The sequence below is a fragment of the Carassius auratus genome, unplaced genomic scaffold, assembly GCF_003368295.1.
Source record: "Carassius auratus strain Wakin unplaced genomic scaffold, ASM336829v1 scaf_tig00215781, whole genome shotgun sequence".
NCBI classification, from domain to species: Eukaryota; Metazoa; Chordata; class Actinopteri; order Cypriniformes; family Cyprinidae; genus Carassius; species Carassius auratus.
In genome coordinates, this window is record NW_020528242.1 from 149,770 (window position 1) to 174,754 (window position 24,985).

General features: G+C 38.5%; 4 protein-coding genes and 3 non-coding genes across 8 annotated transcripts; all 7 read left to right on the forward strand.

The window, feature by feature from the left end:
* The first annotated feature begins 333 nt into the window (after positions 1 to 333).
* LOC113095735 (zinc finger protein Rlf-like) lies at positions 334 to 11,889 on the forward strand. Its single transcript, XM_026261088.1, has 8 exons — positions 334 to 663; positions 4,147 to 4,301; positions 4,491 to 4,572; positions 5,553 to 5,688; positions 5,942 to 6,144; positions 6,246 to 6,382; positions 6,556 to 6,697; positions 6,784 to 11,889. Exons 1-8 carry the CDS (start codon positions 448 to 450, stop codon positions 11,710 to 11,712), a joined length of 6,000 nt encoding a protein of 1,999 aa, XP_026116873.1. The 5' UTR covers positions 334 to 447; the 3' UTR covers positions 11,713 to 11,889.
* A 1,289-nt stretch (positions 11,890 to 13,178) lies between these two features.
* Positions 13,179 to 18,515, forward strand: LOC113095768 (CAAX prenyl protease 1 homolog). The gene is made up of 10 exons (XM_026261136.1): positions 13,179 to 13,572; positions 13,782 to 13,928; positions 14,278 to 14,364; positions 15,168 to 15,284; positions 15,388 to 15,540; positions 15,626 to 15,767; positions 15,877 to 16,055; positions 16,134 to 16,238; positions 16,494 to 16,637; positions 17,082 to 18,515. The coding sequence occupies exons 1-10, from the start codon at positions 13,465 to 13,467 to the stop codon at positions 17,304 to 17,306; spliced, it is 1,407 nt and encodes a 468-aa protein (XP_026116921.1). The 5' UTR covers positions 13,179 to 13,464; the 3' UTR covers positions 17,307 to 18,515.
* A 757-nt stretch (positions 18,516 to 19,272) lies between these two features.
* On the forward strand, positions 19,273 to 21,459 carry LOC113095770 (ATPase inhibitor B, mitochondrial). Its single transcript, XM_026261139.1, has 3 exons — positions 19,273 to 19,406; positions 19,858 to 19,970; positions 21,104 to 21,459. The coding sequence occupies exons 1-3, from the start codon at positions 19,338 to 19,340 to the stop codon at positions 21,243 to 21,245; spliced, it is 324 nt and encodes a 107-aa protein (XP_026116924.1). The 5' UTR covers positions 19,273 to 19,337; the 3' UTR covers positions 21,246 to 21,459.
* A 381-nt stretch (positions 21,460 to 21,840) lies between these two features.
* On the forward strand, positions 21,841 to 24,400 carry LOC113095769 (60S ribosomal protein L13a-like). 2 transcript variants are annotated; one of them, XM_026261137.1, is made up of 7 exons: positions 21,841 to 21,931; positions 22,566 to 22,638; positions 23,133 to 23,198; positions 23,275 to 23,376; positions 23,577 to 23,662; positions 23,834 to 23,893; positions 24,148 to 24,400. In XM_026261137.1, exons 1-7 carry the CDS (start codon positions 21,911 to 21,913, stop codon positions 24,355 to 24,357), a joined length of 618 nt encoding a protein of 205 aa, XP_026116922.1. In that variant the 5' UTR covers positions 21,841 to 21,910; the 3' UTR covers positions 24,358 to 24,400. The 2 variants fall into 2 exon arrangements, with proteins under 2 accessions (XP_026116922.1, XP_026116923.1); XM_026261138.1 differs by lacking the exon at positions 21,841 to 21,931 and adding an exon at positions 21,938 to 22,189.
* Positions 22,395 to 22,482, forward strand: LOC113095794 (small nucleolar RNA Z195/SNORD33/SNORD32 family). The gene has a single exon (XR_003288415.1). It is a non-coding gene; the product is annotated as a small nucleolar RNA Z195/SNORD33/SNORD32 family (small nucleolar RNA).
* Positions 23,430 to 23,505, forward strand: LOC113095796 (small nucleolar RNA SNORD50). The gene has a single exon (XR_003288417.1). It is a non-coding gene; the product is annotated as a small nucleolar RNA SNORD50 (small nucleolar RNA).
* On the forward strand, positions 23,938 to 24,014 carry LOC113095795 (small nucleolar RNA Z195/SNORD33/SNORD32 family). Its single transcript, XR_003288416.1, has one exon. It is a non-coding gene; the product is annotated as a small nucleolar RNA Z195/SNORD33/SNORD32 family (small nucleolar RNA).
* Positions 24,401 to 24,985: the final 585 nt, after the last annotated feature.

A 24,985-nucleotide genomic window follows, 5' to 3' on the forward strand; every position in this document is an offset into this window, starting at 1 on the left:
ATGTAAGTCATAGCTAATAGCAGGACACAACTTAAAAAAAAAAGAAAAAAAGTATGTTTTATATTTTATTATTTTTATGAGCTTACCAAGAAAAATAAGCTAGTTAATGCTTGTGCATTAATGCATCTGTAACCCTACCCCCGATTAAAATAATATCACTATTTTTTTCCAGTTCACTGTTGTAAAATAATTTTGAAATAATATTAATCACCAGAAATATAATATTCATTGTCCTTCATTTTTAAGGAATTTAGTCTATTTTTTGCCATCTTTTGTCATAAAGTATATAGCCTATAAAAGCACCTCATTCTGTAAAAAAAAAAAAAAACACCTGTATTTGTGAAAAGCAAATATCCAAAGCAAGGGGAGTCAACGTGCTGTGTGTGAGTGAACGTTGCAGAGGGAGTCCCACCTGGAGCAGGAGGCCCTTCTCCGTCACATGACTGCATGTGTGCGTACGCGCCGTGGATGCCACTGAACATGGCGGATGAGAACGCAGAAGCGGAGCTCGATTTAAGGGGCCGACAGAGCCTGCTGCTCGACGAGGACACATTTTTCGCCATGGAGGGTCTGCAAGCCACCTTTCAGCAACTCGAAGCCGAGCTTCGGCAGCAAGACGTTTCTGAAGAATCGTCTACGGAGTATTGCAATAACTTCTGCCAGGTACGCGCAGCATGTATGCGAATTGTTTATATGTAACGAGCTGTGGTGGCTCGCGTTAGCCGACCAAGATGCAAGTTGAGACTGCGACCAACCATGCGTGGATGTTTTCTCGACGTGTTGGCCGTTTAGTGAGCCATGCAAACCCAAAACTATCGAAAGCCAATTGTGTTGGCATGCACGCCCTATACCCAGCAAATTTTGAGGCTTTGCAAGCTTTAAGTTGGCAATTTCAAGTAGCAAGCTGGTTGTGTTAGCTAGCTGATACTGTATAGCGTGTTGCACGGCTTCCCTTGCCCTCAGTTTATGGTGTGTGTCTGTGGTCTTTAAAACCACGTTCAAGAATCGGTTCAGACGGCCTTTTTGGAACGGGATTTCCATGCATTTTTGGAACAGGTATATCTTGAAGAGGGGGTCCACAGTGCGTTAGTTGGGTGGGGCTCGGTTGTGTTCTGTACTCGGGCTCTACTAACTTTGATGCCCCTCGGTCACGTGTCACTACTAATCAAGCTTTGGAGTGTTTGCATGCTTGAATCCAAACTCAGACCCATTTTAAGAGACCCAGTTCTCGTTGCATTCACACTCGGATCTATTTTTAGTTATGATTGGGTTTAATTTTCATTCACACCATGTTGTTTTTATGGAATCAGCCCACTTGAATATAATCATGTAGTATTGATGATGGTTAGGGCCGTTTTGAATGTTAAGAGTAATTGTATTTTCTGTCAAAGTTAACAGCCAGTGAACAATACTTGTTTGTGTTCAGTAAACTTTATGGCAACACTAAACATTATTATTGATTTAATTCAGCTACACATAAATAGTTTGTATATAGAGAGAGAGAGAAATTCCAGCCCTATTAATTTAATCTTTTTACTACAAAATAGATTAATCACATTTTTTAAATCTACTGTACTGTACTTTCATCACAGTCCCGTTGAACCCTCAAGCCTTCATTTTGTCTGCTTAAGGAATCACATTGAGTTGCATTTGACTGTAGTAGTAGTACAGTTCCTTTATTTTGAAAGAAATGAGTACTTGTGTCCAGTAAGACACATTAAATTGATCAAAAGTTACAGTAAAGCCATTTACCGTGTTACAAAAGATTACTAATTCAATTAAATTCAAAAAATTATATTCTTATATTTATTAAAGAATCCTAAAAAACTCAAAAATGGTTACACTGATGATAAATGTTTCTGTGTGCTAAATCAGCATATATGAATGCTTTCTGAAGGATCTTGTGACACTGAAGACTGCAGTAATGGCTGCTGAAAGTTCAGATTTGCCATCACAGAAATAAATTATATTTAAAATATTAGAATGGTAAACAGTTATTTGAAATTATTACAGCATTACTGTTTTTACTGTCTTATGATCAGCCTTGGTGCGCATAAGAGACCTTTTTAAAATTTGATGGCCCTACATTTTTTTTTACGTAAGTGTATATGCTCCTTGTTCTGTCATATTCATACAATATTAACAATGACACATGGTGGAGATATGTCATTGTTTATATTGTACATTACAGCAGATTTGTTAGATACAATTCTTAAGTTTAATGAGAGTGCACTGTGTTCCAATTTGTGTTATAAACAAGCCATACTACCATCGAACTGGCCTCTGTTCGATTCATTTTAAAATGGCCCTTGAAATTTTGGAATGTTTGCATGTATTTCACAAATTCAATGTGAACTGCTTTCAGACTCCTGAATCGAACTTTGTATAGCACAAACAATCTGGATCTAAATTCTAAAAAGAAGTGTAACTTTTTCAGGAATGTTAAGTGTGGGGCCTCTTTTCACTTTGAAAGTACATTTTTTTGCAATGTAACTTTGTTGCATTTTATCTGCATTTTGGTGAGGTTTTTATCATTGTTCGGTGAATAACTGTTATTTGTGACAACACACATCAGTTAAACAAAGACAATTTTTATGTCCCCATAACACCATAATAATGCTTGTCTTTCAGTGTTGGTGCTGCACTTGTAATTTGGTCATAACAAGCACATTAACAATATCCCATTGGGAACCTAAAGGACCCATTTAGGTTTGACAGACAACATTTAAAACCTCAGCTCTGCCCCTTCCTCAGCATCAGTGTTGCTCTGGCAACCACTCTAGCCAGTCTCAATCCTGACAGATGCCATATGCCACACCCTACCTTAACCCGCCTTGGAATATATTTGATAATTTTCTAAAAATTGTATTAATAAACTGGTTTTTCACTCCTTATGTGTGCATCATGGGTTCTTCTTTCTGATTGAAACTTAACCCATGGACAGATGTTTGTGAAGCGGGAAGGAGTTCTTAGTTTTCACCAGAGCAGCCATGTTTTGGTTGAAAACAAGTTGAAACAAGTTTGCTGCTTGCTATAAACCTTGAACGGAACTGCTACTGATATGCTACTGTACTGTTGACCCAGTGAGGTCAATAGTACAGTCTTGCGAAACTGCAGATTGCAATGTCCTGCAGTGTGTTTTATTATTTAGACTAGGCATATATAAATATTTCTTCCTCAAGATCCAGGGTAAATCTGCTTAACAGGGCTATACCCAATTACCCAGAGGGAGCTCACCTAATCTTAGTTTTATAGGTTAAATATGGCATGACATTTCCTCTGTCTATAATAAGATATCAGCTGGGATTTAACATCCTCTAGGCTTGAGGTTTGTGAACGGGGAGTTTGCATGTGTATATGAGGTTATCTGGAGTTGCTCTGTGCTGTAGTTATCCCTATGGTCCAATCAGTGCGCCTCAGCACAGATGGAGTACTGTGGAAGTGATGTATCAGGGGTTTCTCCTCACATCCTCCCTTGTGTGGACCTGTAGGTTTGCGGTAGAGAAAGCATGCTAACCTGTTAGAGCCAGGCTCTCAAAAGACCCTTGTCGACTCTTTGCAGAAGTCAAGCCTCATCCACCTTTGTCTTGTTTCTTGAGCATAATTAACCAGCCCTCAGAAGATTTTATTTGATTTTTTTTTTTTTTTTATGTTTTTGACCAAAGTCTCTTATACTTACTCACCAAAGCTGCATTCAGGGATCAAAATGCAGCAAAACAATAATGTTGTGAATATTAATACAATTTAAAATAACTGTTAAAAAAAAAAAAAAAAAAAAAAAAAAAAAACATCCTCTCCAGTCTTCAGAGTCGCATGCTCCTTTGGAAATTGTGATGTGTTAATCTATTGTAATATTTTAAAAACTTTTACATTTGAAAAATGTAATGGGTCCTTTTGAATAATAATAAAAATCATACTGTCCCTAAACTTTTGAACGGTAGTGTTCATCTGCTCAGAATTTGTAAAATGGTTAGAGTACGCGCAGCCCTTTGTTAGTGTATTTTAAAATATGTTAGACCTCTAAAGAGCAGTAAATTGCACTTGACTCGCAAATAAAAGTACAGGAGATCATATATGTGTGGTGTTAAAATAGCTTTTTTTTTTTTTTTTTTTTAATGATCTTGTTAATTTCACTTATTCTTGTAGGCTCTAATGCATTACGCTGGAAGCAGGAATTCAGTGGAACATGGATTGGCTCTTTTGGAGGTCTACTGTCTGTCAATTAACTGTTTTGCTGCTGCCAGGCCGCATCTCACAGACGACTCCCCAAATGTTGCCCTTGTGCTCAAAAGACTTGCATTGTAAGTGCTATTTTTAGAATGCTAATATATAAAGGTATAAAATGAATATCCATAATTTATTTGTAACCGTCATTTAATTCTTTACACAAACATTTGTAAAAACAAAATTATGTCCAGTTTTTTTGCTGCTGCAACTGATCATGTAGTTTTTAATGATTTATTTTTTCCAAATGTTGCGATCGTCTGCAGGAGTTGCCTTGAATTGTTGTTATCAGTGCCTCAAAATGATATACCTTTGGAAGCATGGCTGCAGTTCCATGGTTCAGTTCAGGTAAGATCAAAGTTGAATTTATTGTGTGATTATAGATCAAAAGTTACATTTTTACTGAACCAAAGAGGCATAATTAAATTTTCTGGATCCTAAGAGGTAAAAAATCTTATTGTGGAGATTAGGGGAATCTTTTTTTAGCGGTCAAACCATAATTGCCAGGCCCCCTATTGAAGACCATTGTCACAGATGAAAGACAGTCTGTAGTGGTGTTCATGGACCAGGGACGGATTTACATGTGCTCGCTCATCCTGGGGGGCCTGAACACAATGAAGAGATGTATATTTTTGTTATACTTTAGACTACCTACAACATTAAAAGAACTAAAGCCCCAGAATACATTGAGCAAATAAATATAACAAACAATAGGGCAAAGAAAATGACACACTATTTCCATGTTTTCCATCTTTTTTTATGTATTGAAATCATGCTTTCTATCTCCTGTTCTATCTCGCAGATGCACATACAGGTAAAGCTCAATAAATTAGAATGTCGTGGAAAAGTTCATTTATTTCAATAATTCAACTCAAATTGTGAAACTCTTGTATTAAATAAATTAATTGCACACAGACTGAAGAAGTTTAATAAGTCTTTGGTTCTTTTAATTGTGATGATTTTGGCTCACATTTAATAACACCAATTCACTCTCAATTAAATCTCAACAAATTAGAATAATTCACAAGACCAATTTAAAAAAAAAAAAAACATTTTTGAGTTGTTGGCCTTCTTGAAAGTATGTTCACTTACTGTACATGTACTCAATACTTGGTAGGGGCTCCTTTTGCTTTAATTACTCCCTCAATTCGGCGTGACATGGAGGTGATCAGTTCGTGGCACTGCTGAGGTGGTGTGGAAGCCCAGGTTTCTTTGACAGCGGTCTTCAGCTCATCTGCATTTTTTGGTCTCTTGTTTCTCATTTTCCTCTTGACAATACCTCATAGAGAATCTAATTCAGGTCTGTTGTGGTCTGACTCTTTGTTCAGGCGGCCCATGAGGCCATGCTGCAGTATGGCAGCACAGATTTGCATGCCCTGCTGAACATCACAGGTGAAGGTGGAGCTTGGAATAATCCTGTCCTCGTCTCACTTCTTACCTGTCAGTCAACAGACCCAGATGAAGGTGAGTAACACCATATTAATATTGCTCTTTATTCCCACAATAAATGTAAACAAGTTTTGCATGTCACTGCTTTCATATAGAGATTGATTGAAACTTTTGTTGTTGGTTTAATCCGCTATGTTGACAGGCTGACATTTTATTAATTTTTACCAGATAATGTATGTATTATCTAAAGACCGACATTAATACAGTGTTGATATCTGCTGTGAGACACGGTCAGCTGTTTACTTATCATTGTCTTCCTCTAAAACAGTGAATGCGTATCTTTCTTTGGAGGGAGAAGGTTTCATGGAAATGCGCATTAAACACCTGGAGAAAGTAGGGGAGGTAGAGAAAGCGCTGATCCTAAACAAAGCCTGTGCTAACTGTAGCCTCCTGCCTAACCAGTCTACTTTTCGCCAAACATTTGTCTCTCAACTGTGCCAACTGCTGCCTAGTGAGGAAGCAATTTTAGAGGTAAAGTTCCCAGATTTCTTTAACGATTGGCAGATAAATCACACATGATATGTTTTGTTAATAAACTACATTCTTTTTCTATATCTCCCTTGCTTTGTAAGATTTCTAGAATAGATGCAAAAGATGTCCTGGACATTATTTGTAACATGGATGCTGAGGGAGAAGAGAGCACAGCCTTCATTCTGTGCACCACTTATTTTACACAGCAGCTACAGCAGGACAACTTGGACTGTTCCTGGTATACCTGTTATAATCAAAATACACTGGACTTTCTTTGTACTTGTATTTAGCTTTGTTCACTTGTGAAGTGATCACTGGGGATAATGCTAATACCATGTGTAAATGAGATCTAGATTTCCATGTGAATGCCATCTCTAATGAAGTTAATTTTTTCCTGTGGTTTTTTTTCAGGGAGTTAACCCTCGTCTGGAGCAAACTGCAGAGGAGAATTGATGTGTCCCTTGAATCATTTATTGAACGGTGCCTCCAGTTTGGAGCCATTGCCAGGACTATCTACCATCTCCTTTTCCTCATTCGTGTAATTCAGACAGAGGTGAATAGACCTGTTTCCTCCCATGTTATTTCTTTTAATGTATGCTAAGCTGTTCCTAACTTTGTGTCTATTGCATTTTTTTTCAGGCAATGCTGCTTGGCCTAGCAGTTTCAGTTGAATTGTGCGTGAAGGCTCTTCGGCTTCCAAATCAAGATGTAGATGCAAAAACAATGGTCTGCAAAGCTGTTGCCTGTCTCCTCCCTGATGATCTGGAGGTTATACGGGCTTGTCAGCTCACAGAATTCCTCTTATGTCCTGTTCAGGAAGCCTTTGATGTTCTTGAGGAGCTCTACACACGCCCTGATCAAAAATATGATGAGGAAAATGCCATTGTCCCAAATTCCCTGCGTTGTGAGCTGCTACTTTCTCTGAAAGCACATTGGCCCTTTGACCCTGAATTCTGGGACTGGAAGACATTGAAGCGCTCCTGCATTCAATTACTGGGACTGGAACCTGAGGAAGAAGTAGAGAATGTAGCAGTACCTGAGGAGCTGTGTAATGTTGGAGAAGTTTTGAATGAAGAGGTTGGGAAGGAGGAAGAAGGTGATTCTGAGATTAATGTATTTAGCACTAATAAGCAAGAGCAGACAGTGGAAAAAACAGAAACCAGAAAGGGGCAAAAAGACTCAGAAGATGTCTCTAAGAGATCTGAGCATGAGAAGAAGAAATATGTCTGTCAGATATGCCAGAAAGAAGTGGTGGAGACACGAATCTGTCAGCATGCCAGAAAACACATGAAAGATGATGTGTGGACATGCCCTGTGTGTCTACAAAAGTTTAAAAGTAAAAAGGAGTTTGAGCCACACTCCAAAAAACACATTCAATTTTCTGCAGAGGGTCACTGGAAAAAGAAAAAAGTGAAGAAGAAGGTGGACCCAAAACAATATTTCAAGGAGGATAGTTTTGATGAGTTAGAGCCGGGTCAAATTCCTTTGGACCCTTCTCTTGCCATGTACTATCAGTCTACCCATGACCCTGTTGTATTAGAACATATATTAGAAAAAGCTGCCAGTGTGCCTGATAATGAAGTAGAAAATGACTACATTACATTTGACTACATTAAAACACACTATAAGTTACAGGATCGTGATGTTTACCAGTGTCCAGCCAGTAACTGCTCAAGAAATTTTAAACTCTTCAAATATTTGGGTGTGCACATCAAAAATGAACATGATAGTGAAGATCCCAGTTTGAAACATTATCTTGAAATGAAAGACCGTCGGGAGAAGTGCACTTTCTGCCGGAAGACCTTCATGACTCCCTATCACCATCGCCAGCACCGCTGGGTCCATTATGGAGATCTTCCCTACATTTGTGTAGTCAAAGGTTGCGGTGCCCGTTTTGACACCACCAATGAACTTATATCACATAAACATAGCCATGGGTTCCATTTGTCCTATGGCTGTGAGCTGAAAGGCTGCAGTTTCTCCTATGGTGACCTTGGGCAGCTCTACCACCATGAGGCACAGCACTTCCGTGATGCTGCTTACACTTGCACCAGCCCAGGTTGCAAGAACTTTTTCTACTCTCGCAAAGAATTTCTTCAGCACTTGGCAACCCATGGCATCACCTTTACAGAGAAAGACTTTGAGACACAGAGAAAAATTAAAAGAAAACTCTTGCTCCCAGTTATGGAAAGCTCTGGGTCAAAGGTGGAAGTAGAGAAGGGCATCACAAAAGGTTCAAGTTCTTCACAGCTTTTGGTTAACAGTGACTCTAAGGTCTCGTTGACATGTGTCGCTGTCTGCTTTGATGGTAGAAAATTTACGTGTGGCTTAAAAAGTTGTGGGAGGACTTTTACTACCACAAGAGAACTTCAGAAGCACTTGAGAATTGCTCATCCAGATGAATTAAATGAGGAGGATCAGAAAGTACAAGCAAAGCATTCTAAGACTCAAGCCAAAGAATTGCAAAAAAGTGGTCAGGATAACGCTCTAAGAAGGTCATCTACAGAGGAATCTAATCACGAAAAGGTTCCCTCACCTGCTCCAGAGTCCATAGATTGTGACGCAACCATTTCAAATGTGGAACTTGGGGCAGCACTGACTGAGATCATGCTTGGATTGAATCAACTAAGCCTTAATTCTCCAAGAACCAGATATACTATCCGTAATTCACAGAGCACTTGTACACCCACCTTAAAAGCAAGGTCACCTGCCAAAGCAGCTAACAACAAAAATGAGGTGAGAGCTCAAGTATCAAGTAGTGATTCAAAGAAGCTGCCAAGCAAGCCGGATTCGCCACAAACACGTGACAACATTAAAGACTCAGAGAAAGTGCAACTTCAAAGCGAGCCCTCAACCAAGCCTTACACCTGCGAAGCCAAAAGCTGTCACTACCAGAGCCATACCAGTTGTGCTTTAATGCAGCACTACATTAAAATTCATGGTTACTCTGAGGAGAAGGTTAAACAGATGGAGGTGTTTCAGTCTCAAAGGTTCAATCCTAAAGACACTGAAAATTCTGTCTTGAAGGACAATCAACCACATAGCGAGTTCCTTGTGCAGGCCACAACGAAACCTTACACCTGCGAAGCTAAAAGTTGCCACTACCAGAGTGTTACTAGTCGTGCTTTAATGCAGCACTACATTAAGATTCATGCTTACTCTGAGGAAAAGGTGAAAGAGATGGAGGTGTTTCAATCTCAAACATTCAAGCCTTTCAAGTGCCATCTCTGCTCCAAGAGCTACAGAAACAAAAAAGAATTGAGAATCCACTATATACAAATGCATCACATAAACAAATCTGTTGTTGAGCAGATGAGCTGCTTTTTTAAAAGAAGGCTAGTTAATAAAGAATCTGTGGTGTCATCATCTAAGGTGAGGAACAGGAAGAAGTCTTTGAAGATGGATGATGCTAAAACCCAAAGACGAGAAAAACACATGTGGCAACTGAAATGCCAAAAACAAGATTATCGGTTATGGAAGAGCAAACTTAGTAGGAAAAATGGACAAGCTAAAGCCGAAGTGAAAATCCAAGTCCCTTCTGAAACTGATGCTGATGTAAAACACTCAAATGTTGATGTTAGGGGAAGTCGCCGTTTGGTAGCAAAAGGGAATCTGAGCTACATTCTCACTAAATACAATAAACCCTTTCACTGCGTCCATAAAAATTGCAATGCTGCCTTCAATAATCAGAATGCCCTTGTTGGCCACCTTCAGTTGGTGCATCACTATAACCGCTCACAGTTGTGCTTCCCATGTGAACACAAAGGATGCAGTAAGCAGTTTAACAACTTGTCCAGTCTTACTAAACACTACCGTAGAGAGCACAACTTTAACAAAAAGAAAATTACATCAAAAATGCCCTGCAAGTCTAAGAACATTACAAAAAGACAGATGGCTTCATCAGAGGAGCCTATACCGAGGTTCAAGTGTACCTATGCTAACTGCAATGAGTCCTACCATCTCAACAGCAGCCTCTTGCGTCACACAAGTCAGTTTCACCAGAACCAGACTCCTCTTAATCCAGCTGCTACATCTGCAAATGAGTTTAAATCAAGCTATAAAAAGCATGTGTTATATAGGCACTGTGATCCTTCTGATTCCCTTGTGGTGCGTCTCCAGAGTACACCTAAAAAAGATGAGTCAAACAGTGGATGTCAAACAAAGTTAATAATCTCCCCTTCTTCCCAGTCATTGAAAGATTCTCAAAAGTTGCCTCTCAAGCAACCTTTGAGATGCTGCCTAAAGGATCAGGAAATTTCTGGGTCTGATGAGAACTTTCAGTCAATTGAAGAAACTGCAGAGGAGGAGCTGGACGAAGTGCCTAAGAACCTAAAAATCAAACGAAAAAAAGGATTTGACCTGATTGTCCTCCGAACACGTGAGGAGGCTTTGCAGATGTGTCAGGACCGCTGCCTTCCTGTGGCATTCCCTTGCATGGTACAGAATTGTGACTCTGTAGTCATGAGCATGCATAGTTTGAATCGACATTATATTAGGGTTCACAAATTTAAACGCAAAAAGTTGACTGAAAATAAGGACAAATTATGTTACACTGCTGAAAAGTTAGAGGAGATAATACAAAAGAAATCTGCTGTGTCTGCTATCCCTGATTTAACCAGAATTCCAAATGGCGTCCTCAAAATGGAGTATCAGTCTGAACCTGTGCCCTCAGGTGGCCCATCACTCCCAATGAGTCTCCATTCTATCAAAACCGAATCAAAGGGGCAGAAAGTGATTGAGATTTCAGGGGAGCCACTGCCCGACAGAAGTTTGCTTATTGGTGCTGAGGATTTGCTCTATGGCTCTCCGAAGTCAAGTGGGCAGACTGAAGAACCCGTTTCTGAGGAGAGTCCTAGGCACAAAGACAGGTCAGAGTCGGAGTTAACAGCACCTCCCCTTATTCGCCCTCCACCCCTTGACCTCTCTCCACCATCTACCCTCAGAATTGCTGTTGATGAAAGCTCACTTGAACCCTCTGGCAAAGACAGTAAATCTATTAACATTCCTTCTACCGTTTCCATATCAGTTCCCACCCCAACTCGGCAGCCCCTCAGACGGAAGAATGAACTCTCTGAACCACCCCAAGTTCCTCTTTCACCCATCCCAAAGGATCCTGTAATGCACAGTCTATCCCCACGAGCTTTTGACATTGGAAATTACAAACCTATGGGCTTTGAGTCGTCATTCTTGAAGTTCATTAAAGATAAAGAGGAGGAGATTAAATTTGAAAATCCATGGACTGCAGTGGTTACTAATCCTTGTCTCAGACCTGATCCACCTCGCCGCCATGATTTATTCAGACGGAACTGCTCTGTTAAGGAGAATACTCAAAGAGGAGCACCAATCTCTCGAAGCCGCAAGATTCGCTCATCCCCTCTGAGGCACTTGATGTCTAAAGGAGAGTGTACCTCTATCCAGAATCTTCGTCTGATTTTGGAGAGAGCTTTAGGGGGCTGTGGGGACCAAGCTATAAAACAACTTCAGTTCTTGAAGCCTGTGGTGGTTCTAGAGAGGCCAAAGTCCTTTGCCTCCATTCTCGATCTCTTACCCTCTGAAACTAAAGCATAAGGTTCTGTTTGGCACCAAGGCAGTTAAAGCTCTTGCCCACTTTTTTTTATTTGAGACTTTCATAGTATTTTTTTATATCATTGATACAGTTTTGATTCTTTGCTGCCAGGATTAGGTACCTTAAGTTGTGAATGTTTATATCTGTAAATATGGACAAATAAAAAGAACAACAAATTACTTCGAAAATGCATATTCTGTTTTGTATACACACCTGACCAATCATTGTAAATGACTCCAAATGATCCACGTTAAACTGAATTGGTTTTATATACACTAAGAATTAGAATAGCAAATACATTCCTTCAATTTACAAATTAAATGGAAACACCATTGGTTGTTTATGAGTCTTACAAAAAAGTTTGGTAATCTTTGAACAGGAGACTGGCATACATACTGATATTCATACTCAAAAACAAACATCAATGTAATTTAAAGCAAATTCTCCAATATGCTTGGATTTGGACCTTTTTGCTTCAAATAAGAAAAGCAAATATGAAATAATTGCCAAGTTTCCAATGTCTTACCATCTGTAATGTTGTCCCAGAAACATGAGCTGGCAGTGTGCAAACCTGCCCCATTTTTTTTGTAGTATGATGCATGTCACTTGGTGAACAAACAGGAGCATGAACTTGGAGGGAAATCACAGCTACCATACCTTTACATTTGTATTATTGTAGTTTATATATATATATATATATATATATATATATATATATATATATCCTGGTTAATTTTGGTCTGTGAATGAAAATATAATAATTGCAGTTCTGCAGTATGAATGAAAAAAAATATATATTTCTTCTACATTTAGAAATAGAAATCACAACTCCACTACCTAGTAGTTATTATAATTTTTGTGTCAGTTCCTCTGAAGACTGGTCCTCGTCCACTGAGTGTTTTGTAGTGTCTATGGAGACAGACCAGGGTCACTGCCTGGATTGTAATCACTGCCACAGACTCGCTGTTCTTCATTGTTTTGCATATTTTCGTCTCACAAAGCGTTTTTTTGTCGAGTATGAAAAAATATAATCGAGAAATACATTTATTTATCTACATGAAGTTACCTTTTAGCTTTTTTCCACCTGATCTTTCGTTAGCTCTCTCCTTGATGTATACACGAGTTGCATGAACTAAGATATTGTGCTTTTTTTAAACGAAACACAATAAAATATAATTATAGGTTTTATTTAGCTTTTTAGTTTTTTCTTCAACTTGCATCTTATTTTAAGATATAGTACTATGAAACCCACGTGCATAAAGGTGCACAAAGTAAAAGAACGTCACTCAAATATGTTTAAATTACAAAAGTAACTCATGTAATTTTTATGATAATTATTTATTTGGTGTATTTAGCCCTGACTTTTGTCAGTATCAAATTTCACTGTTGTGGAATTGTTTATCTAAACATAATGTTTGATTAACCTGTATCTGTTTGTATAAATAAGCCAGGAACTCGTTTCGTTGTGCTGTTGTGTGCGATCGAACACAGTTTCTAGTTGCACCATATTTCCCTTGAATGGGGAAAGGAAGTGATAGAGCATGAGTAATCGTGGTTTGTGTATCCCTTTATGTCGTTTTCCAATATATGGGCTTAACACATACACATTTTTGTAGGGTTCTAGTCTCGTATTGGGTTGGAATAGGTACGAAGATTATCTGTTGTTTTGAATGACTATCAGACAGAATTACTGGAAATCCCGAAGATAATAATTAACGGTGCACTGCAAAAAAAATAACTACCGAGCCGTAATAATGCTGCAGGAAATTCTCGCATTACCAGTTGAAGACAAAATCTTTTACGCTGTCCTTGTTTTCTCATGGACCGTGTATATTTGGGAGGCTTACCTCGCATGTAGGCAGGTGAGTATATGCTTACTCCATATCTTGGTTATGTTTTCGGAAAACATTAAAAGGCAGACACTTTATGCCTTGTTCTATTCTAATTTGTAGACTTTGTTTAAATCCAAATTAATCTCATTTTAGAGCTTTGTACAAATGCATTGTGATTTAGTGAAACAATGAACCACTCTGGACACTGTATAAACCAACTCACGTTTTGCCTGTCACAGAGGAGGATCTACAGAAGTACAATGCATGTGCCCACTGAGCTGGGCAAGATAATGGATTCAGAGACCTTTGAAAAGTCTCGCCTCTATCAGTTGGACAAGAGCAACTTTGGCTTCTGGTCAGGACTCTACTCTGAGGCAGAGGGCACGGTGAGCTTCATGACAATTTCAAAGTTTTAAATGAAAACAGACTTCTAAATAGTGAAGTTTATTTAATATTTTTTTTTGTTTATAATTTATTTTTTTTGGATTGATTGATTGGTTCTTGTTTTTTAAACTAGTATAAGGAAGATATCTCCACATCTGTAGGTTTCAGTTGCAAGTTTCTCATGAGTGCTCAGGGAAGGGAAAAAATGCACCTTATGGTTTCGTTCGAATTAAGCCTGCATATCTTTTATTTTCCTTTTTAATGAACTCCAATCAAGATTCTTTTTTTTTTCACCCCATTTGCATTTGGTTGTTCCTCTATGAGCATGTTTAATTTACTTCTGTTTTGTAGCTGATTTTGCTCCTGGGAGGAATCCCATTCCTCTGGAAAGTGTCCGGGATTCTCACAGCTCGGTTTGGTTTTGGTCCAGAGTATGAGGTAGGTATATTCTGTGGAACCTTTTTAGTGGAATTATATAGAATTTGTTCTCATTATGTGTGAATTTTGGACCGCAAAATCTATCCCAACTAATATGATGCTAGTTCTAACAGGTAATCCCTTTTGTTCTCAAATGTCAGTATAATTTAATGTTAAACGTCAGCTGAATTAAACTTTGTGAAACTGAAGCCTGGAATGCAATACACAGCTTTTCGAGCAAATTTTAAGATATTAGGTATGATATGCTTTTCGATTTTTTTTTTTAAATGGTGAAAAAATCTGGGCATCACACATTAAACAACTAAGGGTCACACACTACCAGACTTTTAAGTTGTTCTGAACACAACAGCCTCACACAGAAACATGTGACTTGTTGCTAGCAGATGCTAAAGAAAACTGTATGTGTTCTAAAGCTGGCTAAAAATATCAAACGTGTGATATTCTCAGACTGAATGGAATCATAGTTTGGACCTTAAAGAAAAAAAAAGTCTGCGCCTGTCATGCAATAGTTTTCTGTCTGGCCAAAATCATAGCATTGACTTCTCCAGTCTGCAGGAATCTACGTAAAAGTCGTGTAATGTGTGTTTGGAAAAAGTAGATATTGTCCCGTTATCACATGAACTCATGTAGCTTGTAAGTGGTTGTTTTAATTTTGAAGGATATTTAATATGCAAATGTCTTTCTTTGGCAATCCAATCAATTTATTAGTAAAAATAAATTGTTTACTGTGCATTCTATATATACTAAATAGTTAACACATCCAGAAGGCATTGCATTATTTAAAATGGTCATCTTTCTTTCAGATCTCACAGTCTTTGGTGTTCCTGATGTTGGCGACTCTCTTCAGTGCTTTCACTGGCCTTCCCTGGAGCCTCTACAGCACATTTGTTATTGAGGAGAAGCATGGATTCAACCAGCAGGTAGATAAAGTCTTGCTCATATCTCTCGCTCTCTCTGTCATAGCAGGAATAAAGCTAACTAAATAAAATATACTGAAATGTCTCTTCTGTCCCTTCTTTATAGACACTGGGTTTCTTCCTGAAAGACGCTCTCAAGAAGTTTGCTGTGACTCAGTGTATCTTGTTGCCAGTGACATCATTGCTTCTCTACATCATCAAGATCGGTGGTGATTACTTCTTCATCTATGCCTGGCTCTTCACACTCATTGTCTCTCTGGTCAGTTTTTTCCTGGCTTTTGATGAATGTGTTGTCTATGAGAAAAAGAAGTGAATTGATCTGTCCCTCTTATTTTGCTCCACAGATTCTGGTGACTATCTACGCAGACTACATCGCCCCACTGTTTGATAAATTCACTCCACTGCCAGAAGGAGAGCTGAAGAGTGAGATCGAGAGCATGGCAAAGTCCATCTGCTTCCCCCTCACGAAGGTCTATGTAGTGGAAGGTACAGAAAGCTGTATTAATCTTTTAATTTTTATTACTTTTCTATAGAACTTTAATAGTACATGAATATAATCTCCCTTCCCATAATATATCTGTGCTCACTTTTTTAGGTTCAAAGAGATCTTCCCACAGTAATGCCTACTTCTATGGTTTCTTCAAAAACAAGCGCATTGTGCTGTTTGACACACTTTTGGAGGATTACTCCCCGTTAAACAAAGCTGGAGAGAAAGAGCCAGGAACGGGAGAGGAGAATGAAGCGGCGAGCAATGAGAGCAAATCCAAACCAAAGGTCAGAGAGTCCGAGCCAGATCAATAATGAATTAGATGAAAGGTTTTTGTTGTTGTTTACATTTTTGTCTGTATTCAGAACAAGAAACAAGGCTGCAGTAACCCTGAGGTTCTGGCAGTTCTTGGGCATGAACTGGGACACTGGAAACTAGGCCATACAGTCAAGAACATTGTCATAAGCCAGGTGTGTTGCTTGCTGTGTGACTGTGCTTTACTGCTTCAACTCCAGTGTTATAGATTCCTAAAATTACATTTGGAATTTTATTCCCTTCCTATCAGCTGTTTTTGTCACTGCACATTTCTGCAATGTTGTGAAGGTAGAATCTTATTAGGTTGAACAGTAGCTGATGAAAACATAACGCACCATAAGCAAATTATTTTAAGCGTGCTTGAACAGTGGATCATAATTTGAGGATGTTAACTCCCTGTTTCTTTACAGATGAACTCCTTCCTGTGCTTCTTCCTTTTTGCTGTCCTGATTGGACGAAAAGAGCTCTTCATGGCATTTGGTTTTCATGACACCCAACCAACTCTTATCGGGCTAATGATCATCTTTCAGTTTATCTTCTCACCTTACAATGAGGTACAACTTACGTTTCTCTTTTTTTCTTTTTGAAAAATACACAGGGATTTGTTTTCTAACTATGCACATTCTGTGTAGAAAAACTTTTAGGACATTACAGTACATTTGTAAAAGGCATGGTCATTTTCTGGGGTATGTGAAAAGTGTGACATAGCCATACAAGATTGATTCTAGGGCGTTAGCATTTATTAAATGACAAGGAACCACCAAAATGCCAATACTGTAACACTAACCTGTCTGTAAGTGTGTTTTTGGCCTGCCAGATTTTTGAGAAAATTATTTTTAGATCTTATTTTATAAGGTGGACACACAAAAAGAACTTTCACTGTATTTATCGCATGTACATTTAAATAATTGTTTATAAAGTTGTATGTATATCTAAATCCAACCATTTTCTGGAAATTCCATTTTCTGATCCAATTCATCTTCTTTTTCCTACTTCAGTTGCTGTCGTTCTGTTTGACGGTGTTGAGCCGGCGGTTTGAGTTTCAGGCAGATGCATTTGCGCGCGGTATGGGCCGATCGTCTGAGCTGTACTCTGCTCTCATCAAACTCAATAAGGACAACCTAGGCTTCCCTGTAGCAGACTGGCTCTTCTCTATGTGGCATTACTCCCATCCTCCCCTGCTAGAGCGGCTCAGAGCCCTCACTGGACCCAAGCAAGACTGACGGCTTTGCAAGGGGGTGCCACATTCATCACTCGCTCCCCCAAGAAAGGGTCTCCGCCGGCCTCTATTGGCCATCTGATATTGATGCCTATTTCGCTCTCTTTCCCTTTCTTTTATTTCAATTCCTCTTCTTAAGTATTTTACTTTTTCCATTTGTTTGTTATCGCCTGGAAAGGAGTCTAAATTGTTTTTAGATTGCTTCATACAACTCTGTGTTCAAGATGTTTGTTTTGAGTGCTCCAGTATGCCTTTTGCATGCATACAGTATGCGTTTGTTTAGACATTTTAACTGTGATTTGCCCCCACAAGTTCTTTAGATCCATGTATTTCGACTTTAATTTAGTGTCCTCCACTTGAGTCATGAGAGCGAGGAGGTTAAAACATCTCAGAGGGGCCCTCAGCAACATATGACACCAAAAGATTCTTACATTTAATACTGAGTGCCAGCTGGTTTATTTTAAATAATGTCTGTCTGGTGAAACAGGAATGAGGTTTGTCTGCAGTATAGTCAGGTGAAATTAAATTGATCAGATGAAAAATTATATGTACTACCCAATGAGACTGCTATTCTCAACTTGTACGGCTCAGTTAAGCCAATTAAAATGTCTATTCCAATTTTAGTTCTTTCAAAAAAAAAAAGTATTTGTTTTACCAATTAATTGGGTTTGAATGTTTGTGTAAATATATATTTTTTTGTGACATAGGAGCAACATACAAGGGAATGGTTGACTTTAAAAATATTTAATGAGTGGTTCGAAATGTTGTTTTATTTAGTTAATTTTCCCTCTGTGCCTGAGTGTGCAAGATGTTGCTATGAGAATATGTGTAGATTATGTTATGTGGTCACATTTCCCCCGTTTCCTCAGAGAATTTAAACCATTGATAATATCAGAGTTCTGTTATATCGGTGAATACTGCATTTGAGGATTCTTGTTCACGTTAAGAATGTTAAATTAGGCATGCGATCTTGTCAAAATGTTGAACTCTCAAGGCTTTTACAGTAACTGACACATTCATGGATTAATGCAGAGTGGAGTCAATGGAATGTCCACCTGTTGAAAATAAACTCTAAACCATAGCAAATCCTTAGAGAGAGTTATATGGCTGTATGTTCAAATTTGTTCCACAAGGAATATGTCTTGTGACATCTGGAATGTTTGGACTGGAAAGATGAACTTTTGCATCACTATGAATAAAACCGATCACAACAGCTTTGGTGTAAGCTTGTTTAATGTTTCCAGTCAATTTTACCCCAATCAGCTTTATTCACATCCTTAAGGGGACAGAAAGATCAAGGAGAAACGCATTTTTACATTTACACTGCAAAAATAAAATTAAGTTTTGATTTATATAATTTTGTTTGTAGTATTTTCATCAAATTTATATGTGATCTCCTTTAATTTGCATAGACGGATAACTATTATTGAACCTATGAGCTTGTGAGCACTTCAGGTGCTGTTAATTGTGGGAATAAAAGATTCTGTACAGAATTTAATGTTTGGGGGTTTAATACATCTGTACATGAATGTTTAGAGTCTTATTCTTTGCTCCCAATCGTTCAAATAATTTTAATAAAGGTATTAATAAATTTCACTGATGCCTTGGTTTGATTATATTCATAATTTGGTTAACTGCAGCAGAATGTCTTGACGGTCAAAGGGGTTGAGAAATTAAGTCCAACTGTAAATGTTTGCGGAGTTACATGGATGCATAAAATAATGTGATATTCGTGTTTGCAGTCAGTGCGCACGTCAGCTCAATTTACAGGCCGCGGTTATCGACTGTACCATTTTGGGTGCATTTAAAAATATCCTGTAATCTCTCGGGTTGTTTAGTACAATATAAAAAAAATAGTAGAATAGGCTAACTTTATAAATTACACTAGAATTAGTGTATGTAAAGTGTATGAGTTAACACGGCGCTGACCATTTTATTGTATCTTTTTGCTTTAATAATGGTAGGTTCCTGTTATGAGCCCCCGTGAGTCAGGAGCGCACGCTTATGTCACTGCGTGCATGAGCGTCTGAAGAGAATGGCGAGGTTTCTCACCCGTAATATAAGGACTTTTTTGACCACACACATCAGAATGTCTTCCGACCAGGTACATATGTATAAAATATTTTGACCCAGTGATTTTTAACATACTAAATTAAAAAATAAAACCCGTTCATCACGCATTATCAGTCTGTTTACGTATTTCGTCACCTGTGTTGGTTTATTAAATACGCCATATGTACTTTTATCATACAGCGTTGGTTAAAAGTATTAACATTTTTTTTATGCAATAACTGCAGCTCTTTCAGAATGCCCTTGTGTTATGACCCCTTTGTTTTCATTCAGGATCATTCTCCATTCTTTGAGCTTTCAACTGCAAACTCCCTGTAGCAGTACAGCACATACAAATTTATGTATTAAATAAATCCATATATATATATATATATATATATATATATATATATATATATCAAAATTTGTGCATGTTACTACTTCCAGGTTGCATAATAAACAATTCTGTTTCGTGCAATCTGTGCCTGTGTCTCTCTCCTATAAAGCTAGGAGAACTGGGTAAAGGTGCTGGGAAAGGAGGTGGCGGAGGAGGAGCGGTGAGGGAGGCAGGAGGTGCTTTCGGCAGGAAACAAGCAGCCGAGGAGGAGATGTACTTCAGGTGAGTGGTTTTGTATGATCCCATTGTGAATTTCATCCCTCACACTAGATTTCTACTGCTTATGTGGTTATTAGCTAAATCGAGAAGGTTCTGGTTGCAGACTTGCACTTGCACTCTCAGACTTGCATTCTCAGAGCTGCACTCTCAGACACTTGTGCTTCCGCTAGCGACGTCACTTGCAGTCTTTATTATTATTTTTTTTCTATTTATTGATAATTTTTTGTTTGAATCTTTCAACATTTTACAACAGTAGCCAGGTGGTGAAGACAAGAAAAAATAAACTAAATTACAATGTCACTTGCAATCGCTACTTGCATTCTCAGACTGGCACTCTCAGACACTTGTGCTTCCGCTAGCAACGTCACTTGCATATAACAATTAATATGGCATAATGTATTAGGATACGTTAAGTTCAATTAAAAGACCAAATTCGATATATAGTTATTATTTAATGTACTACAAGGCAAGCAGATGGCTATGAACACAATGTGAACACTTAATGTGGCCTAATAACAGACTAAGATGAATAAGACAATTCAGTCGGCCTTGCCTATATGTCTTGTTGTTGACTCAACGTACAGATCAGCAAATATCAACGTGCATTATGAATTGCATTAAGTGAATTTAAAAGGATCAGCTCCGTACAGGCAAGCAGACGAGTCCAGAACTTTTCGCGTTGCATTTATTCACCACCACAGCTTCTTGTGTCCATTGGCAACAAGCACGATTTGTGTCGCAGAGAGTGCAAGTAGCGATTGCAAGTGACATTGTAATTTAGTTTATTTTTTTCTTGTCTTCGCCACCTGGCTACTGTTATAAAATGTTAGGAAATTCAAACAAAAAGTAAAAAAAATTCAATACAATAAAAAATAAAGACTGCAAGTGATGTCACTAGCGTAAGTGCAAGTGTCTGAGAGTGCGAGTCTGAGAATGCAAGTCTGAGAGTTCAAGTGTAAGTCTGCAGCCACACCCTCTTGGCTAAATCAGCCATCTCTGTATTTGATTCTGCTATATGCAGTTATAAAGATCACACAGTGTTTATTTAGAAGGATTTATTTGGAGTTATTTACCAAAATGAAGCCACTAAAAAGCCACTTTTTTCATGTCTAATTTCTCCTCAATCACCTTCACAGGAGAAAAGAGCAAGAACAACTGGCTGCTCTTAGAAGACACCACCAGGAAGAGATTGACCACCACCAAAAGGAAATCGAGAGATTACAACATGAAATCAGTCGCCATGAGGGCAAAATCAGAAAACTTAAAAAAGATGACTGAGACTAGCTACTCTAGACATTACAGTTCATAAACAAGTGCCCCACACAGAATGTTTCAAATGGGATTAAATAATTGTAGATGCATTATTTTTATTAAGAATTTGAGATTTAAGCATATTGGAATACAGATAGAACTTGAACACTGAAATAAAATGTGTATTTAATCAGTGCAGTTTCTCCTCTTCACAATAAATATTAAATTGTGTCCCAAATATGAATGTGTGTCTTGGTATCAGTAATGTGTTTGGTGAACAATTCATTTGGTTTTGGAAAATATTCATCTGTAAATTATAAGATACTTTAGTTGTTTAAGGCAAACTGTACCAAATACAAGAGTTTTCAACGCTATTCCTGGAGGTGTCTTGCAACAGAAATTTGTATTGTCTGACAGACCCATTTCAGGTATTTATGCTAATAATGAGCCAATCAGCTGTGTTAAATTTAAGGAACATCTAAAATATGCAGTTTGACTGGGTCCGCTTTTAATAATTATTACAACATTTCTAGAGCCCTTGTAGCTCATTTGCGATCCAGCTAATGGCAGTATAAATAATAATCAGATCTCAAACTATTCACTGTCACGTCATTTCCGATGATGCGTAAAGCCCCGCCCCTGCCCCTGTCTTTTACGTCGGGCGGCCCCGCGTGTCTTTCTTTTCCCTCATCATGGCGGACCGGTTCAATAAGGTGCGTTCGAGTGGCACGATTTACATCAAACATCTCGCTTTTCTTTGGCGAGATAATGTAGTATTTGAGGGCTAAAGTGTAGGTAACGTTACCTGACGCTATTTGCGCTTTGTTATTCCGTCATACGCGGTAGAATTACCATTTTGGAGAGAAGTGTGTCTACACGCGCGTTCCGTCTTGCTGCAAGTAACAGGCCTGTAGTGATCGTAACACTCGTGGGTCTGTAAAATCAAGATTAGAGTTCCAGTCCATGCTCAGGTACTCTAAAATTAAACTACTTGTGTCCTCAGGATATGTAGGTAAATTAAGAATGTATGTAATCTGTGTTAAGAAGTGCATTTTACTGTAATGAGCTGAGAAACTGCAACGTTGTCCAATGTGGTGTCTTGCTGTGTAAAATGTGTAGAAATATTGCTGGTGTCGTGGTTATCTGATGGAAAACGCAAGGCTAGCGTCAGACGTGCTTGTCGGTGATGAGTTCGCATCCACAGTTTAGTATTCGAGTTTAACGACAATGAGAATACTTTACGTGCACTACCATCTGAGACAAAAAGCCACGTTCTGATGGACGCATATGAAATTATGAAACGTTACTCTGCGCTTACAAAATCTGTTTTGTTGTTTTAACTCCTAGGTTCTGATCCTTGATGGCAGGGGCCATCTACTCGGTCGTCTTGCCGCTATTGTGGCCAAGCAAGTGTTGCTGGGTAAGTTGAGGCTTTTTGAGATGTAATTTATAAACCGTTTCAACGGCAACACATGTTACTGCGCATGCGCGCTTCTGTGGCCCTAACTTAACTTCCAGTAGACCTTCAAATAAGCAATAACATCAGCTAAATAGTCGCTCTAGTGTAGATTATTTTGATAAGCTAAATACTTTTACTGCGTAAAAAGCAAGTCAAATGTATTCTCTGCCAGCAGGGGGTGCTTTAAAGCGTTCAGTCTAGCGTTACTCGTCACTTGTGTTTGTAGATGGCGCAGTAGGCAGACTGGTAAACCAACACAGGCTGGAAGTTAACTTTGGGCCAGGCGCCTTCGCCCAACAAAATGGCCTATAGTAACTTAGTATTTCTTGCTAAAGTTGGGTGAAGTGTCATTAAGACTTTAACAAAGTTGTCAGTCATGTGCATGAAGTGTGCGTTTCAACAGCTGTTTGTCTCGTATGTGTATATAATTTTAAGTAGCCATGCTTTATTTACAGGCCACAAAATTGTGGTGGTGAGGTGTGAGGGTATCAATATCTCTGGAAACTTCTACCGCAACAAATGTAAGTATGTTTTAAATGCACTGATTTAATGTGAAACTGTTGATCATCGGTAGTAAATGGGATGGTTTGTGTGCAGTGAAGTACTTGGCTTTTCTCCGCAAGAGGATGAACACCAACCCTTCCCGTGGACCGTATCACTTCAGAGCCCCCAGCAGAATCTTCTGGAGGACTGTAAGAGGTGAGATCATTATTTTTTTGGCTGTCACAGATGCATTACAATGGCTGCACTTCAAACAATGATGAACCCCATTATCCCGAATCTGAGCCAAGTTTGATGATACCAATCTACGGATCTGACTACTGAGTTTGTCACAAATCATTTGTGATGTTTCACCCTTTCAGTGGATGGGTAGATTTAATGTTGACTTTCTTGAACAGGTATGCTTCCACATAAAACCAAGAGGGGTCAGGCTGCTCTGGATAGGCTGAAAGTGTTTGATGGCATCCCTCCTCCTTACGACAAGGTAGCTTATTCTGACACTGCTTATTTCACAAATTCATAGTCAATGATGACCATAAACCGCCTTGTTTGAATATCACCTGAGAACAAACCCATCTAAAACTGAGACATTTCTGCTTATGTAGTCAGAAGTCGTTTTTTTTCTTGTGGTTTCTCATGTGTTTGTGTTCCACAGAGAAAACGCATGGTCGTCCCAGCTGCCCTAAAGATTGTGCGTCTGAAGCCCACTCGCAGAGTAAGTCTTGTGGAATTTTTTTTTTTCAATATATGAAATTGCTGCTTGTCAGTGATGTTTCCACAGTAAGTATGAGTTTAACGACCATGAGTCCACTTCATGCACTACCAACTGAGACAAAAAGCAGCAGCTACTTACCCTAAGATGTCAAGAATATTCAAAACGCATTTTCCTGCATTTTTAATTCTGGATTTTGATTTGAAGACAATGTTGTGCCCCATAGTAACCTCTTTCTGATTTCTCGTTAATTGTAGTTTGCCCTGCTTGGACGTTTGGCTCATGAAGTTGGTTGGAAGTACCAGGCTATCACCGCCACTCTGGAGGAGAAGAGGAAGGAGAAGGCCAAGTTGCGCTACACAAAGACAAAAACTGCGATCAAGCTGACCAAACAGGCAGAAAAGAACGTTGAAGGCAAAATCGCAGAATATACTAAAGTTCTTAAACATTATGGTGTCCTTGTTTGAGCTGTCCCTGCAGCCAGTCCAAATAAATGTTTATAGAAACCATTGTCTTGAGTGAGTTGTTTCTTTAATGTTTTTCAAATGGCATATTGGGTTTCTGCATGGGTTATGTTTGACTAGACTGGAAGGAAGTGTTAAATTATGCTTGGTTGATACAACATTCATATGTAGTATTGTTTATTTTAAGCTTGGGTTTAATGTCAATTTATACTTAATCCTGTAATGTGTTCTCTGGTTATTTTTATCTTTTTAAATCAGTTTTTATTACATGTAAGATTTGCTCTTCTAAATAGAAAGTGACTTTCGATGTAACCTGTTAGTTTTCTGCATAGGCACTGTAAACATTGAATCTTTCATGAAAGTGAGAAATATAACGGTTTCAGCTACATTGTGTAGGGGGGAAATATTGAAAACAAATTTGTCAAATGAAGTCTTTAAAAATGCAAAAGGGGGAAAACATGTATTTTCCGTGAGTTTATGTGTGCCTTTAATCTTATTTTGATGTTGAATATGTAACGCTAATATCAGACTCGCGTTTCGATGCTTCCCCTTGTTTTTTTTTTTTGTTTTTTTTCCTGAAATTTTAATCAGGCTAACTCCAGTTGGGCCTATAAAGATGTCTTTCACTTAA

Excerpts from the sequence above, each read along its gene's own strand:
- LOC113095735 (XM_026261088.1), top strand. The coding sequence starts at position 448 with ATGTGTGCGTACGCGCCGTGGATGCCACTGAACATGGCGGATGAGAAC. Across the intron at positions 4,302-4,490 it reads GTGCTCAAAAGACTTGCATT|GAGTTGCCTTGAATTGTTGT; the intron begins GTAAGTGCTATT and ends GATCGTCTGCAG. Across the intron at positions 6,383-6,555 it reads GACAACTTGGACTGTTCCTG|GGAGTTAACCCTCGTCTGGA; the intron begins GTATACCTGTTA and ends GTTTTTTTTCAG.
- LOC113095768 (XM_026261136.1), top strand. The coding sequence starts at position 13,465 with ATGCTGCAGGAAATTCTCGCATTACCAGTTGAAGACAAAATCTTTTAC. Across the intron at positions 15,285-15,387 it reads AGCATGGATTCAACCAGCAG|ACACTGGGTTTCTTCCTGAA; the intron begins GTAGATAAAGTC and ends CCTTCTTTATAG. Across the intron at positions 15,541-15,625 it reads TCACACTCATTGTCTCTCTG|ATTCTGGTGACTATCTACGC; the intron begins GTCAGTTTTTTC and ends TTTGCTCCACAG.
- LOC113095770 (XM_026261139.1), top strand. The coding sequence starts at position 19,338 with ATGGCGAGGTTTCTCACCCGTAATATAAGGACTTTTTTGACCACACAC. Across the intron at positions 19,407-19,857 it reads TCAGAATGTCTTCCGACCAG|CTAGGAGAACTGGGTAAAGG; the intron begins GTACATATGTAT and ends TCTCCTATAAAG. Across the intron at positions 19,971-21,103 it reads GAGGAGGAGATGTACTTCAG|GAGAAAAGAGCAAGAACAAC; the intron begins GTGAGTGGTTTT and ends TCACCTTCACAG.
- LOC113095769 (XM_026261137.1), top strand. The coding sequence starts at position 21,911 with ATGGCGGACCGGTTCAATAAG. Across the intron at positions 23,377-23,576 it reads CTTCTGGAGGACTGTAAGAG|GTATGCTTCCACATAAAACC; the intron begins GTGAGATCATTA and ends TTTCTTGAACAG. Across the intron at positions 23,894-24,147 it reads GTCTGAAGCCCACTCGCAGA|TTTGCCCTGCTTGGACGTTT; the intron begins GTAAGTCTTGTG and ends CGTTAATTGTAG.